At 36.8% G+C, this 16880-nt stretch overlaps 1 protein-coding gene across 1 annotated transcript; it reads right to left on the bottom strand.

Annotated features, from left to right (window-relative positions):
- Positions 1-214: 214 nt before the first annotated feature.
- On the bottom strand, positions 215-15965 carry LOC106078818 (uncharacterized). Its single transcript, XM_056042736.1, has 5 exons — positions 15346-15965; positions 11158-11307; positions 8106-8267; positions 7660-7824; positions 215-2515 (listed from the first exon to the last, which is right to left on the bottom strand). Exons 1-5 carry the CDS (start codon positions 15498-15500, stop codon positions 829-831), a joined length of 2319 nt encoding a protein of 772 aa, XP_055898711.1. The 5' UTR covers positions 15501-15965; the 3' UTR covers positions 215-828.
- Positions 15966-16880: the final 915 nt, after the last annotated feature.

The raw sequence follows: 16880 nt of genomic DNA, 5'->3' as shown, positions 1-16880 counted from the left end.
GAAACGCTAAATAACTATTGTATCACTCTATAACTGATTGATATAATGTCCTTTCTCTCTATAAAATATTAATTAATAACCACTAACTGATTAATAGATTTGTTAATTTTTTAAAGTGATTCATGTATTTTCTTCGACTATGAATAATAAAGCAAAATTTCGAAGTGGGAGAAAACGAAAGTGAACAAAACATAATAAAGAGAATAACTCCACATTTACAGCCACACCTCTAAATAAGTAGCGTTTATTTCATCTTGTTTTTTCAATACCAAACAAAATAAATAATGATCAATAATAAATTTAACTTATTTGATTGATACGTGATTTGTTAGGTACAATAAATATTCTGCAAGATTTCAACTTGATCTCAGAAAGGATGCGGGAGAAAATACGTGTGCAAAAATTTTACCAGACATAATGGTGGAGATTGTGAGTTGGTATAAGCGTTCTAGGGATAAGTAGCTCTCTGCTTAGCTAAATTTGAGGACTTATCAATATGTACCTATATTGTCAAAGAACAATGAAACGAATGTATTCCCTGAAATGTTCTCTAATAATTGCAATATACTTTTATAAAAGTTTTGTTCAAGAAAAGTTATGTATATATTATAAAAGTAAAAAGGGTGGACATTACATTAGTACCATTGCGACCTAGGCCTTTGTCTTATCTATCTTTATACAGCATTCTGATTTGGAAATTCTTTGGCTTATCTATCTTTATGTGTTTAACTAGATTGATGTCAAAAGGGTGGATATTAAATGAATAATTTAGTGAGCTAGGCCTTTGGCTTATATATCTTTCTGTGTTTAACTGAATTGAACTGTGATTTAATTTAACGTAATCCCAAAACTGTACCTCAGGATATCGGGGACATATATGTTGCATATATCATGGAAATTTTGGGGCTCCGTTAATTTCATTGGGTGGAAAAAATGTGTAACGGTTGGATATATTCTGAAAGGATTAAGGTGCTCTCCTCCCCAAAGACTTTTTCCATGAATCAGAACTAAATCATTTCTCGTTTCAAGACCTCGAATAACGGTAGGCACAGCGATTTCTAAAAACACTCGATGTTTGTAAAACGTTTTGAAATACCAACTTGTTTGAAGGCGTTTAACAGCAGGGATGTAATAGATGTCACTAATGCAGCCTTCAATTAACTCAGCGCTGCCAGTAAAGTTCCACAAGCTGTCCAGAAACAAAGATGTACTGTTGATATACGTGGGTACGTTCGGATAATGTCTTAAGTCTTCCACAGTTTTATCAAAGGCTTGTTTACCCGTATTCGATGGCCACCATGTCCACCAGTGTATCGGCTGGGTTATATTGATAACAATGTACCCACCTTCAAAAGTTGCCCAGAAATGATCCCTTGATGCGTTAAAAAATTCCCAATGTTTAAATAAGACGTCGTCACCCATGATCAGGAATCCCTTGACGTTAAAGTTCATCTCTATAGCTCTAACTGCACACATGTAGCCAACTAGACCCCTGTCCAGAGGTACATCTATAAAACTAAACTGTTTTCCTAAATGTTGAGTTTGTTCCACAAACTGTGTTGCGTTGTCGCCGCAGTAAATAATATTCGGAAAAACTTGGCCGTATAGAGCGTCAAGGTATCGAACATTGGAGTAGAAACCAGGCTTGTTAAATACGATCACTAACAGAATATCAAAGAAATTGTTTGAATAGAACGTGTCAGTTGGAGCTATCACCATTTTTGTAATATTTGGGCATATTTTGGAGAGACTCTCGTAGGCTTTTTGAGGACCACTATCTTGCGAATTGCTAGTTGTCACTTGTGGTGATTTCTGTTCGACCGGAATAAATGTAATATTAGAAAGAAGAGTTTTTTGTTGAAAAATGTCATAATGAAATATATTGTAATCTTCTAGTTTTAAAGTTTCATTATCACTTAATGTTAAAACTTCTATGACTCGAGTAGGTTCAGGATATCCTAATTCTAACAAATCCTCCAGCCATCGACTTGTGAGTTCAATTTCTTCAGATTTCCAAAAATGTTTATCAGCCATGTCAGTCGTTAGTTTGAGAACACATTGAAAGAAGGTCATACTTGAAGGACATGTCCAGTTGGTCAAGAAATCAATCAAAAAGTCCGTCTGAAAGTACATGTCCTTCTCGTCCTCAGCGTCCTCCATGTAGGAGTGAGCACTTCTGTTTTGGTGAGCATTTGGAGGGAAGAAGGCCAGCCTGTCTCCTATTTCCCACATCAACCTCTGAGCCCAGTAGCCCCTCCATATGTCACACATTCTAAACGTGGTCCCTGTTGGGATCAACAAGGCCCAGAATGCTCGTTCATGAAACAAAGTGTTCTGGGAGTTGAATGGACTGAACACACCTTGGGGTACTAGAACTGGAGGGGCGTGGGAGTGAAAGGTCACGTTAAGAGGTGACGTCTCCGATTTCCTAGTCAGTCTAAAAATAGCATCGACATCCGGGTCTCCGTTTACAGTTCCCTGTTGAATTGTGGGTGAAGTCCAACTGCTGGATAACCTTTTTGGAATATAATTATAATAAATATAAGTATAATAATTGTTATTTATTATCGTTTAGTATCGTTTTATTTTTGTTTTGTGAATAAAAAAAAACTAGACCCAAGATCGCACTATGTGGAGATAGATGTTGACAAGGAAATTCTGGGCCGGAAGAAAGTTAATGGCTTCTGTATCACAGTCTCGCTTGACATAGCCTTTTAAATGTGCATCTCGGGCAGGGGCGGACTGGCTATATGGGCATTCGGGCAAATGACCGGTGGGCCGGTACCCAAGTGGGCCGGCAGGGCCACCGAAAGGCCACCATGAATACCAGTAAATTGTTTCATTATTATACTTTTAAAAGGCAACTCTTTGAGCGTTGATTAAATAGTAGATAATTACACTTTTCAAGTCTAATACTAATGTAAAGCATGGTCGTTAATATCCTTCATCTGTCTATAGTGCTTCTAGTAGACGTCACTAAACGACAAACAAGAAAATTAAGGCCTTTATTTATTATAGAGATCGACGTTAGTGTGAAATAAAGGGATCAACAACAACGTTCCTATAGAGGACATGTCCAGTCACATACGAATTCTTTTTTTGCCATATAGACCACAAGATCTGAAAGGGGAACTTTACTTACTTTACTACTGGATAATTGAGTACTATGATTTTCGCATGATTCACTTCTTAATGTTTAGATAAAAAATAAATCTGCACCCCCTAAGCAGTAAGAAGATAAACTATATCTTAATAATTTATAGATTTGGTTCAAATTGTTTAATACGTTTAAATCTAGATCTACGTCTGGCCTCTATTTAGTCTTATTTAGATTGTTGTCATTCACCACCTTTATAATGACAGCATTTACGAATGAACAGTCTTAACGCCATAAGAAACACTAATGCCAAGACGACAAAGTTTGTGACTTATGTCGAAATACAAAGAGGCTTTGCTAGAACATCAGATTATCTTGACATCATTTGTTTTACTGAACGTAAGGATATTAAAAACAAGTGGATATGTTCTGTTGTGTATGTGTGTAGCCAGCTTTAAGGTTTCCAAGTTATTGAGAAAGCAGTATATGAGAGTAAATTTCTCTTTCAGACCTTGCGATCTATAGATCAGATATTAAGATCATCTGTTTCTTTGCCAATGGCTAACGAGCAGGGTGTCATGTGGCCAGCACCTTGACCAACAGCCTTTACTTTCTCAACTAAAGTCAGGTACCCGTTAAAGTTGGGTGGACCCAGGGGAGCCCTAAAAATCCCAAAATTCAAAATCCTAGTCTTCACCGAGATTCCAAATCCAGGACCCCAGGTGCAGAAGCGCTTAACCACTCAGCCACCGCGCCCCCATGACCTTGTGGGATGGACAGCAAAAATAATGGAGAATGAAGAGTTGTATTTGTAAATTAAAGTTCGTATGTCTGAGCCAATGGCGAGGAGTGAAAGTGAATCCTAAACAATATGTTCGTTAATGGGGAATCTTCAGATGTCTTGAATGTGAATGCTAATGTATATGGTAGCAATAACTTTTCACGTTAAGAGATTCCCCATTCCAAGTGTTGTACTTTATTCATTTAGTAAGAGCGCTTTTCAGATAGTTTCAAAATCATCTAATAAATTATTCCTATACTAACTACTTTCGAAACATGATTAAAATGTACACAATGATTTTGAGGTCAGGTAGGATTGGACGCTCACCATGTGGCATAGAACTTGTGGGCCGGAATGTACAGAAATGCCCGGGGCGATTTTGACTCCCAGTCCGCCCCTGATCTCGGGTCAAGAGGGTGAAAAGCACGAGAAACCTAGGTTATAGAAATAGGAAGTAAGAATGACTAAATTGACTTTAATTCAGTAGCAATTTTAAGTCAGTTGAGTAGTAAATTTGAGTCACTTGAAGTCAATTGAGAAAGTACACGTATTTGTGGTAGTTTTTTCTGTACTTAGAGCTGGATACATGTTATTGAAGTTATTCTGTTACCTGCTGTGGTCTGGACGTTATCTCTATTCTAGAGGACTTAGCATATTTGATATATTTGATACCTCTGTGGTGCGGATGTAATTATATTTCACATTGGATCATATTAATGTAATATCCAAGAAGTTGCAGTATATTGTTATTATCCCACTATCGGTCAGAGTGTTACAAGATCAGCTGTCGTCATCGAGAAGTACATAGAAGTCAAATTCATAAAGCGCTGGTTGTGAATGTGTATGTGTTTCGTGTGTGAATGTTGTTCGAATTTTGAATCAATATTGTTTTTGTACAGTAGTTTCGCTGAGCTTGTCAATTGTAGTCAAACTGAATTTCCATTAGACTGGATCAATAAAAATTATCTTATCTTATCTTATCTTATTATTGAATAAACTTTTGTCAGCTAAAGTTGTATGCAAATCAATCTGTACTATTTATGTTTCAGCATTCTTCAACATTACACACATTGACAACACACGCGTCGTCCATTAAAGCGAGGCAGACAAAAAAAAAAGATTGGATCCTCGACCATCAAAGCAAATGCCTTCTTTACTTGCGTTGATTGTGGAAGGAAATGTCTCTTAAGAACATAGCTCTACAAACTGAACCATAGTTGTACGATTGAAGGAGTCCAAAAAAAAATTTGCGAAATTATAAAATATTTTATTTATATACGTTCAATGTTCCTTTAGTATGCGATACTTTATGTAGACTTGATGCATACAGATCTGCTAGGGTCTGGTTGTTTTGGAGTGCTTGTGTGTGTGTTTATATGGCCACGGTGGGAAGAGGCTAGCGATTGGTTGTGAATGATGCAACATAGGTGGCAGTGTCGTCACTTGATCTTACTTAAGACAGACTACTCCAGAACGTGAAAATGAAAGCTTGTGTTATTTTAGCAAGTTAGATTTTGTTAAAGACTATTTTTACTAAATTCTAATACAGTTGCTATATTTCATTTCAACTTGATTTTGTTGATATTATAAATAAAATATTTGTTTACAAAAAGAAAGTATTCAAGTTATTTGAAGCCTTATTAGTTAAGATATATTACGACTACAATGGTTTAGTTGTCTACCAGCAGTTTGGTGCTAGAAGTCAATAAGTCATTGAAAAAGGATTACTATGGCAATTGGAACCCAAGATGACCTGCTGATCACTGTAAAAAAAAAAAAAACGCAAGCCAAAACATTGTCGCCATATTACAAGTTCTCCAAAACTCTCCAAAAGATCTTCTTTTAGGAATAAAAAAGAAGAGGCAGACAGAGAAAGCGATGTCAATAAAACATCAAATGATAGACGGGTACGATTTTCCTTAATCATATCACACATCATATAACACACACACACACAATCACACACACACGCACACACACAGAGACAGACAGACAGACAGGGCCACCGCGAGGGATGTGGCCGCCTTCGTGCGAAATTTAAAAATGCCACCCCCACCTTTTTTTTCTATTATTACGACTGATCTTGTACCAAATGTGCCCGATGATTCAAATCCATTTTAGTTGATCATTTATTTTAGACCCTATTTGTGTGTGCGTCAAATAAATTTTTTGTGGATCCTTTAAAAGCGAGACTTTGACGATCTATAGTCTTTAAAGGATTGCTAAGGTTGCTTTTCAAAATCATGCATTCTTTAATTGTTGTTTCCTTTTCAAGAGCAAATGTTCTATCTGCATTATGTTCGTGTCTTTTTTTAGAATTATATGACCCTAATCATTTACTTCATTTGTACCTGTAATGTCGTCTTTTTTTAATTTATTCTTAAAACAACCGACATGGACCATTAAATACAAAATAAAATGACTCGAAACACAAAAAGTCTTTGACTGTGAACCTTTTTCAACATTTCGTTAATTTTGATAATGATTATCACGATTGTATTTTGGAGAGATTGCATTGTGTCTACAATCATCTGACATACCAGGATTCGGAGGTGCCTACAAATTTATCCAACACCCCACCAGGACAAAATGAAGTAACTCAGCGCTGAGTATTTCTCTTGGATTGATATAAAATAAATATGCAAAGTATAAGTCACTTATACATTGACTTGAATAAAACACATTAAGGCAGTGTTTATCAAACATTTCTGGATAGCGACTACCTACATGACGAGATTTTCGTTCGAACCCCTTTAGAAACTGGGGACCTAAAGAAACAATGTGGACTCCCACAGTGAGGTCTGTGAGTTTGTCTAAGAATGTAATGAAAAAAGAAAGAAACTTAGTCATAATTTATTTAAGTTTCATTTTTTCATTTATAGTAATTTAAGACTATGTTTAGAATCAAAATGTAAAAATTTCACTAAAACTAGTCCTTTGTTTTTTTTTAAAGTGTTGCCTACATAATTTTTAAGAGTTGTAAAACTTTCTTTCTGTAGATAGAATTGAACATTCGGCGGGTTTCCGCTCATGTTGGCAGGGGGGCCTGATTTCGGGGCCGGTCCCCGAGCTGAGCGTATTCTGGCGTTTTCTCTTCAGAAATACTTTCTCCAGGCGTTTACTCATCTTTTTCTCACAATAAAAAAAAAGAATATAAAAAAAGGCAAATATTAGAGAGTTTTCTATTAGAACGCTATATTCATCCTAGTAAAAAAAAAGTCCGATTATAAAGCTGCTGCCCTGATCAATAGTATTATTCGAGGGACATTCTAGGTATATATAGTACACGGACATCTGTAATGGGCGTAATCGTTTTTAAGATCATCCTCGTGTAAGTAAGACGTCTCTGTTGCGGACATTTTTTTTCACACAAAAATCGTCACTCTAATTAAAGAAATTCGACCAATCTCAGATAAGGAAATCCAGAAGAATCACACTAGCGGAGACGTTTTGAAATGTTTTCTTCAAAAAGTTTTAACCCACATTATTGCGTGCGCTTCTCACTAAAACGTCTACATTTGACAAGTTCTTATTGGAAAAGGAACGACGTCTCTTACTTGAGCGCTCTTTACTTCTTTACCTTCTTCTTATCTTATCTTATATAACACAGACGTTACTTCAAAAAAGAAGAGGATTACGTCCTACGCGTCATGTATTTAGTCATGCATATTAACCAATGACATAAATTATGCCAAGTCACTGGTTTTCCTGGCTAGCTCAGGCAACCCATTCCATGCTCTAATAGCACCTTAGTGAAAACTGTTATAAAGAGCATATCTACCAGTAAGATCTGACATTGACCGCTCCAATCTTGGAGAGTGGATACCCTCTGGGCCACAATGTGGACTGACCAAAGTGCTGGTAAGGGTTAAACAACTTCTTCCCAGCATACATCAGTCCTGGTGTTTCCGGTGTGTAGATAAAACCTTCCAAATTGTCAGATGGTCTGCGAAGAAACGACTTTCGATGATATTATTTTAATGATATATCAATAAAGATTTTAAATGAGCCCCCTCGAGCCCCCTTCTTTAAAGACTAATCGATTAACTAATTGGCTTTTTTTTATTGGTTCATATATAGCCAATAGATGTGAATAATTGAGCAAAATTTCAACTTGATCCGAGAATGGGGGATGGGGTAAAATGTACAAAATGTTTAGCAGACAGACTAACGGAGTAAGTTAATAAAAACTTAAGATAAGCTATGTAATAAAAGTCACAACCTCACCTGTTATCATCGTCAGTTTCGTAGATAAACTTTGCCCCATTCAGTATAGCGTACAGGTAGCCGAGATTCTTTCGGGCATAACTTTTGTAAGGGAGAGAATCCGTGATTTTAAAGTTTAGTAGCTTTTGTCTCCCAATGCTTAGGAAATCACAGTTCTGATAACTGAAAGTTTTAAAAGTTACTGAAAGTGAAAATGATTTTAGAAACACATCCCACCTCTAGTCTATAGTTTTAATACCTTAAATAATTTATACTAGTCGACCGGCGGAGTAGCATACGCCGCTATTTTGCAGGGCCAACCTTAGGGCACTGCAACCTATGCGACCTTAGTGGGCCCAGCACTTTTATAGGACCCGCGCTAATTTTAGGTGTATAAAGTATGTAATTAAACCATTTTATAACTTATAACAGATTTCCCACGGCCTCCTGTCGATTTAACAGGAGGTCCTGGAAATTTCCTGAAAATTATTACAATCTCATACAAATCTCCTGAAATATACAGACGAAAATTGTCTTTTTTTCTTTCGCTCTTAAATTACCTAGAATAACTCCCTCCGTCAGAGTTGCAAAATTAAAAGAGTGCTCTTTCCATTGTGTCCAAACTCTTGAGCGTGCTCTGTCACCTCGATAGTTACTACAGAGTAGATTACTCCCCCCCCCTTTTTTTTTTAACGTGAGGTAGAAATAAAAAAAAAAAGAATGATATTGCAGGACGACGGGGGATGGGAGCGGGCAGGGTTTGAACCCTCGACCGTCGATAAATCCGAACGACAGTCCAGCGCGCAAACCGCACCACCAGGCAGCCATCCTTCATTGATCTAGGCCATGTTTACATGAGAAAAGATCGAAAGGATCTAGATCTAGATCTAATTTTTAAAACTACACTTTGAGCAGATAGTTTTTTTTTACTTAGACACATGAAAATAAAAAAATATAGTCTATAAGCTTAAACATTGGGTGAGTTTTATTATTTTTTTTTTATATTGTTCGTTTCCATTTGAGGATATGAGTGGTAGTGCATCCTCTGCATCGCTCTTACTACAATGTAGCAAAAATGTATGTATATCATTTTTACATAAGTATACCTTGTATACTTGTATTAGCATATGTAAACAAATAGGATGCTACGGTAATCTATATATATGTATATATCTATACTATATATGGTGGGAAGCGTGGTCGAGAGGCCAAGTGCGCTTGAACTTGGCTTGGCTTGGCTACCTAGAAGGGGGCCTATAGGCAGCACGGAAAACCAACTCCTAGATACCCCTCCCCCCCCCCCACTGGTCCACAGATGAGATTGGCGGGACATATACTGAGGCAAGAGGAAACACGTTTACCACTTAGCCATAACATGGAAGCCGAAAAGAGGAAAGTGAAAGCGAGGCCTTCTATTTATAACATGGTGTCGTACCATCAAAGTATACCTTAAACCCTTAACTCTAGTAGTTGAGAATAGGCTGTGGAAGTCACCTATGACCAGGGCCGGTCTTAAGCCACTGCAACCTATGCGGCCGCAGTGGGCGCCGCAATGGCTAGGACCGGCCCTGCCTATGACCATGCTCTGTGGGGAGAGCTGGCGCCCTATGTGCCGAACGGCGCGGGGGACTTCAGTCTAAGTATTTATTGTGATGTAGCACTACACAATTAATATGATTTCACTTTTAGGCGTATGTTAAATCTCATATGAAACACATAATTGAAATAAAAGCTTGAAATCGATTTTTGAAAAAAAAAAATCATTTTTCTTTACAGCTTTCTACAGTCTGACAGTATCAGTGCGTCTCAACAGGACGTTTTCCTAAACAATAGTTTCTTAAACATTCAAGTCTAAGAGAAGAATAGAAGTTCTATAGGAGCGGGAGACAATGTGGTTGAGTGGTAAAGCGATTGGCTTCCGAACCGAATGCCCCGGGCTCGAATCCTGGCTTAGACTGGGATTTTTAATTTCGGGATCTTCGGGCGCCTCTGAGTCCACTCAGCTCTATTGTGTACCTGACATTAGTTGGGAAAAAATAAAGGCGGTTAATCATTGTGCTGGCCACATGACACCCTCGTTAAAACGTAGGCCACAGAGACAGATGAACTTTGCATTACCTGTCCTATAGCTCGCGTGGTCTTAAAGGAAAACGTTTTTTTTTCGTTTTTAGATAACGAACAAAAGGGGAGACAAACATATATCGGTTGATCAGTCATAAGATTAATGTTAAATACTTTGAGAATATACTAATGAAATAATAATAATAATAATAATTTTTTTTATAAGGCGCTTTCAATAAACAAAATGTAGGCTAAAGGCGATGTAATAACATTACAAACACAAACACGAGAGCTAAAATGACGACAAACTAATCTAAAAAGTTTTAAACAGGTAGGTCTTAATTAAATAATACTGGTTGGCCGGCGGCGTAACATATGCCGCTATTTTGCAGGGCCGGCCTCAGGCCACTGCAACCTATGCGACCGCAGTGGGCCCCGCACTTTCATAGGACCCGCGCTAATTCTAGGTGTATAAATTATTAAATTATTATTAAACCATTTTATAACTTATAACAGCGGCCTCCTGTCAATTAACCAGAAGCTCCTGGAAATCTCCTGAAATTGCAAAATATGTGAAAAAGTTCTGAAAATTTCAGGATTCGCTAAGCAGAAAACTCCAGGCTTCGCTAAGAAATAAATTCTTGTCTTTTGCTTATACATAAATTCCAGGCCCTTCTAAGAAATAAATTCTATGCTTTGCTAAGAAATAAATTCCAGGCCTTGCTAAGAAATAAATTCCAGGCTTTGCTAAGAAATAAATTCCAGGCTTTGCTAAGAAATAAATTCCAGGCTTTGCTAAGAAATAAATTCCAGGCTTTGCTAAGAAATAAATTCCAGGCTTTGCTAAGAAATAAATTCCAGGCTTTGCTTAGAAGGTTTTTCAAGGCCTTGCAAAGAAAGCTATGTAAGTCCTTATACACAGCCAGAACCAGTCCTGATCAGTGCTCTAAAATCTGTCTTTAGCTCCCATGTATTATTGCATTTTCAGTTTCTATAATTTCAAATAACTTACCTCCAGTTGGCAGGACTTTTAACATCCCCCACAACGACAACTCTCCACCCAGGCAACTGAGCCAAGTATTTGACGTCATCTGTCGGTGGGTGAATTGACGTCACAACTATCCATTTCTCAAACGGGGCAACATGTGTTGCGTTTTTGGTCCTAATTTTAGAAAGAGTTAAATATATAGGCAAGTCTCTATTGTCATGTAGTTTTAAGGAGAATCTAATCCATATATAAGGTTTCAGAAGTGTCAGGTTTGTTTATGTATATGTAAACGAGTGACGTTCCCTTGTAAAGTAAAAAAAAATAATTTTTCCTCAAAAATATTTTTTTAAAAATTTAAATATAGAACACCATTTCATTTTTAAGAGTTTAAACAAATAGAAAATAATCTAACCCCCCCCCCCCCCCAAAAAAAAAAATAAAAAAAAAATAAATAAATAAATAAAAAAAATTAGAAAATGTTCCGTTTAATTTTATGTATGTGCGAAATGTTCCAGTTCAAGAAACGTAGGTCTATATTAACATTTGGCTCTGTCTATCTCGATTTTTTTTTTAGAAGATATGATAAACTTAAAGATACTTAAACCTCTTAAAATATCAATTTAAGAGAAGATACATGTGTTTACTTGTCAAGACAATAGATGTTTTAAAAAAATAGACATAATTTTTTACTTTATCTTCAATTACAAGCGAATAGAATCGGATTCAATAGTACCAGATAAGATCTAACACACAGAGATCTGATATAGATTAAAACAGATCGCATCTAATCAGGCTTGGATCGAATCTGATTGGATCGGAATCAACAGGATGTGATCGAATCTGATACTGATCTGATTAGATCGACTAGGATCTACTCATATTCGGATTGGATCGGATCTGGTCGAATAGGATCGGATAAGATCTGATAGGATCAGATCGTAATCCGAAAAAACTCTGGGGATGGAATCGAGATCGATCGTCACGGTAAGCCTGAACACATACCTGTGACGCGGCAACCACTGGCATGGGAGACAAATAGCTCGTTGCCACGTCACAGCTCTGTGTTTAGGCCAAGTATGACGATGGGTCTCGATCGAATCCACATTGGCGTTAGCAACACGTGACTCTTCATCAACTTCGCTGCTAGTTTCAGGATATTTCAGACGTCCGCCCATCCCAATTTGTTCTTCCTACCACTTATCTATTCCAGACATGAAGAGATTGTTAGTTTATGGTAGGAACTGAAACAAGAATGACATAGAGGCCGTTACACGATGTAATCTTATCTTATCTTTTTCAAATTCACCCATGTAGAGATTGTAAGTTAATGGTAGGAACTGAAACAAATGTCATAGAGGCCGGTACACGGTGTAATCTTATCTTATCTTTTTCAAATCCACCCATGTAGAGATTGTAAGTTAATGGTAGGAACTGAAACAAATGTCATAGAGGCCGGTACACAGTGTAATCTTATCTTATCTTTTTCAAATCCACCCATGTAGAGATTGTAAGTTAATGGTAGGAACTGAAACAAATGTCATAGAGGCCGGTACACGGTGTAATCTTATCTTATCTTTTTCAAATCCACCCATGTAGAGATTGTAAGTTAATGGTAGGAACTGAAACAAATGTCATAGAGGCCGGTACACGGTGTAATCTTATCTTATCTTTTTCAAATCCACCCATGTAGAGATTGTAAGTTAATGGTAGGAACTGAAACAAATGTCATAGAGGCCGGTACACGGTGTAATCTTATCTTATCTTTTTCAAATCCACCCATGTAGAGATTGTAAGTTAATGGTAGGAACTGAAACAAAAATGTCATAGAGGCCGATACACGGTGTAATCTTATCTTATCTTTTTCAATTTCACCCATGAAGAGATTGTAAGTTAATGGTAGGAACTGAAACAAAAATGTCATAGAGGCCGGTACACGGTGTAATCTTATCTTATCTTTTTCAAATCCACCCATGTAGAGATTGTAAGTTAATGGTAGGAACTGAAACAAAAATGTCATAGAGGCCGATACACGGTGTAATCTTATCTTATCTTTTTCAATTTCACCCATGAAGAGATTGTAAGTTAATAGTAGGAACTGAAACAAAAATGTCATAGAGGCCGGTACACGGTGTAATCTTATCTTATCTTTTTCAAATCCACCCATGTAGAGATTGTAAGTTAATGGTAGGAACTGAAACAAATGTCATAGAGGCCGGTACACGGTGTAATCTTATCTTATCTTTTTCAAATCCACCCATGTAGAGATTGTAAGTTAATGGTAGGAACTGAAACAAAAATGTCATAGAGGCCGATACACGGTGTAATCTTATCTTATCTTTTTCAATTTCACCCATGAAGAGATTGTAAGTTAATGGTAGGAACTGAAACAAAAATGTCATAGAGGCCGGTACACGGTGTAATCTTATCTTATCTTTTTCAAATCCACCCATGTAGAGATTGTAAGTTAATGGTAGGAACTGAAACAAAAATGTCATAGAGGCCGGTACACGGTGTAATCTTATCTTATCTTTTTCAAATCCACCCATGTAGAGATTGTAAGTTAATGGTAGGAACTGAAACAAAAATGTCATAGAGGCCGATACACGGTGTAATCTTATCTTACCTTTTGAATTACAGAAGTTCCTTTAATAATAGTAGTTTATGTAGTTTAGTATGTCTAAAAGGGACACAAACATATATTCAGCACATATAATTGGTACACATATTTAGACGGACATAAACCCGACAAAATTGCGTGAAATTTTCCGACATAAAAGACAAAATAGTACATACTTATATATGATGTGGAGGCGCGGTGGCTGAGCGGTACAGCGCTTGGCTTCCGAACCGGGGACCGGGGTTCGAATCCTGGTGAAAACTGGGATTTTTAATTTCGGGATCTTCGGGCTCCTCTGAGTCCACCCAGCTCTAACGGGTACCTGACATTAGTTAGTGAAAAGTAAAGGCGGTTGGTCGTTGTGCTGGCCACATGACACCCTCGTTAACAGTAGGCCACAGAAACATATGGCCTTTACATCTGCCCTATAGACCACAAGGTCTGAAAGGGGAACTTTACTTTATTTTCTATATATAATGTGTATAAAAGTACCGGATTTTAAAAAGTGAAGATCTTGGGCAGCATTTTTATTGAGTCTTTAACTTCTTCAATATTAATAGATCTTAAAGTATGCCATATTTGCAGAGAAAGAGAGTACTTCAACATTGTATTTCATTCTCCTTTTTTAACATTGTTTAAAATGCGTAACTTGATAAAGAAATATATATAATTTTGAAATGTGGTGACTCCTTTCAAGTGTTATGTATATAATGATGTGTTTTACACATGTGTGTTACAGTATAATCAGAAATATTGTTCATCTGCGGCATTTCACTTTGATCAAACCTTGGCGTCTCTTGCCGCAACATTGGCAAACCTAGGTATGTCAGGCTTAGTTAAGACGGCGATTACATTTGTTATACGCTGTGTAGATTTGACAAGTATGGAAGTATCTTTGCGTGTCTTGAAGTGCATTTTATTTAATTATGTTTGTTTTGCAAAATGTTTTACATGTTTCGGATGTTCCTTCAGAGTTGAAGATAGTTTATTTCCTAGTCCAAACCTACCGCAGGACGACGGTTGATAGGAGCAGGCAGGGTTTGAACCTGGGACCATCGATAAATTCAAACGACAGTCCAGCGTGCAAACAGCAGGACCAGGCAGCCATCCATTTTAAGGTTATCATTTTTTGTCAGTCATTTTGCATATCTTAAAATAGAAATATGTAAACATTATGCATTATACATTATACATTAATTCTAGCATAATGTTTACATATTTTAAGATATGCAAAATGACTGACAAAAATGATAACATTAAAATAAACAAAAATATTTTCTCTATTTTTATTTTACGATATCTAAAGTATTTCTTGCAAAATGACTGAAAAATATTTTTTCAAGCTATTTTGTCCGCGCCACTATGTCGTGGAACCCATATATTCATCACATACAACTTGTACACATATTTAGACGGACATAAACATATATTAAACATATATAATTGGTCCACATATTTTTGGGAATTATACATATATTAAGCACATATAATTATTGGTCCACATATTACGACGGACGTAAACATATATTTAGCCCATGTAATCGGTACACTATTACGACGGACACACAGATGATCTTTCACTGTGATGTACTTACCTTTTTAAAGGTGGTAATATATCAGTCTCCGAGAAACGCATCTCGACAGAGAACACATTAACATACAAGATACCCACAAGGCAAACCAACAACAGACCGACAAACAACTTTCGTGTGGTGGTCCGCTGATGATTGATATCCAATAGGATATCCATTTTAATTATGAATTTTCACGATACAATTTTTGTCCTAATTGATGTTTCAGGACGCTATATTGAAAGATTACTGTTGTCAATGAAATCATAAAAAAAAAAAAATAAGTCTGTGCAAAAAGCTAAACAGCTTAGAAATTATATTTTTAAAGTTCTAAAAGGTGGATACAATTTATCCCAGACTTTTGAAATTACATATGTAATCATTACTTCTTATACTTTCCGCTATAAATAAAAATCTTTAATTTTAAATGAAATCTTTATCAACGTCACGTGGCTTTGTCCCTGCATAACATAACAGCACACTACTATTTTATTTATTTATTTCTAAAATCGAATATGGTTGCACAACTATGCATATTATAATTTAACCTACGAAAGCGTGAAAACATCAGCTATTACAGCAAACAAGACTGCGCGGGTTCGTTGTCTGTGACAACAGTTTTGCAGACGGTAGGAAACATTAAACAAGTGTTACCCCCCCCCCCCCTGACTAGCCCGCTCTACTATTCGACATTCTATGGGACCAACAGTACACTCATAGACAGGGGCGGACTGGTTGTTAAAATCCACCCTGGCATTACCATACTATCCGACCCCCCCCCACCCCCCTGATGCGCTTCCCATGCCATCATATGATCGGTCTAATGATGGGCATATATACGCACTCGTCCTGTATGTAAATGTAAACATCCAGACCAAAAGCCACGAATGTGTGGGTTCTATTGTGTTATTTGAAGGCTGGTAAGTAATCTCATTGCGAGCTAGTCAAACCTTAATTAGTTTTAACTACTTTATCACTATTCGACTATGTTTATGAAATAAGATTATCCTCTTTTAACTCTTTATCTCCGCAACTCTTTTCCTCTTTCCGATAGAATTATTCATTTTGCTTATTTGTATTTCACTCTCCTGTTATGATTAAACGTCAATAACTTTTTTATTTGATATCAGAAAATGTTATATTTGGCATCGAATTATAGGGAAATGCATGCTCTTTTTACACAAAAGAAAGTAAAGCTTATGAATCCAAAAATAAATTTAATTTATTGGGGTCAAATCAACGCCGGCATCGTCAATTAGGCGAGAAAGAGTTAAATCTATTAAATTATTATGGAAAATGTGTTGGACAATTATGACACTATAAAGACTGTAACAAGATCTTATTTAAATGGCAGCGCGAGGGCTAGTCGTGACTTTCTAGGGGCCCCCTTTTTTGTGAAAGAATACTATCAAATCTTCTACATATTCCGGGCCATATTTCCATTTTACGCCGACCTACTTGACCACTAGTTCATTTTAGTGCCAGTCCACTGGACATTCGCCCGTTTAGCCAGTCCGCCACTGTTCATATCAATATATACGAAAGTAGCCATATGAATG

The sequence above is a fragment of the Biomphalaria glabrata genome, chromosome 9 (genome assembly GCF_947242115.1).
Source record: "Biomphalaria glabrata chromosome 9, xgBioGlab47.1, whole genome shotgun sequence".
NCBI lineage: Eukaryota > Metazoa > Mollusca > Gastropoda > Planorbidae > Biomphalaria > Biomphalaria glabrata.
The sequence above is the reverse complement of the archived record's forward strand: the minus strand, read 5'-3'. Positions and strand labels throughout refer to the sequence as shown.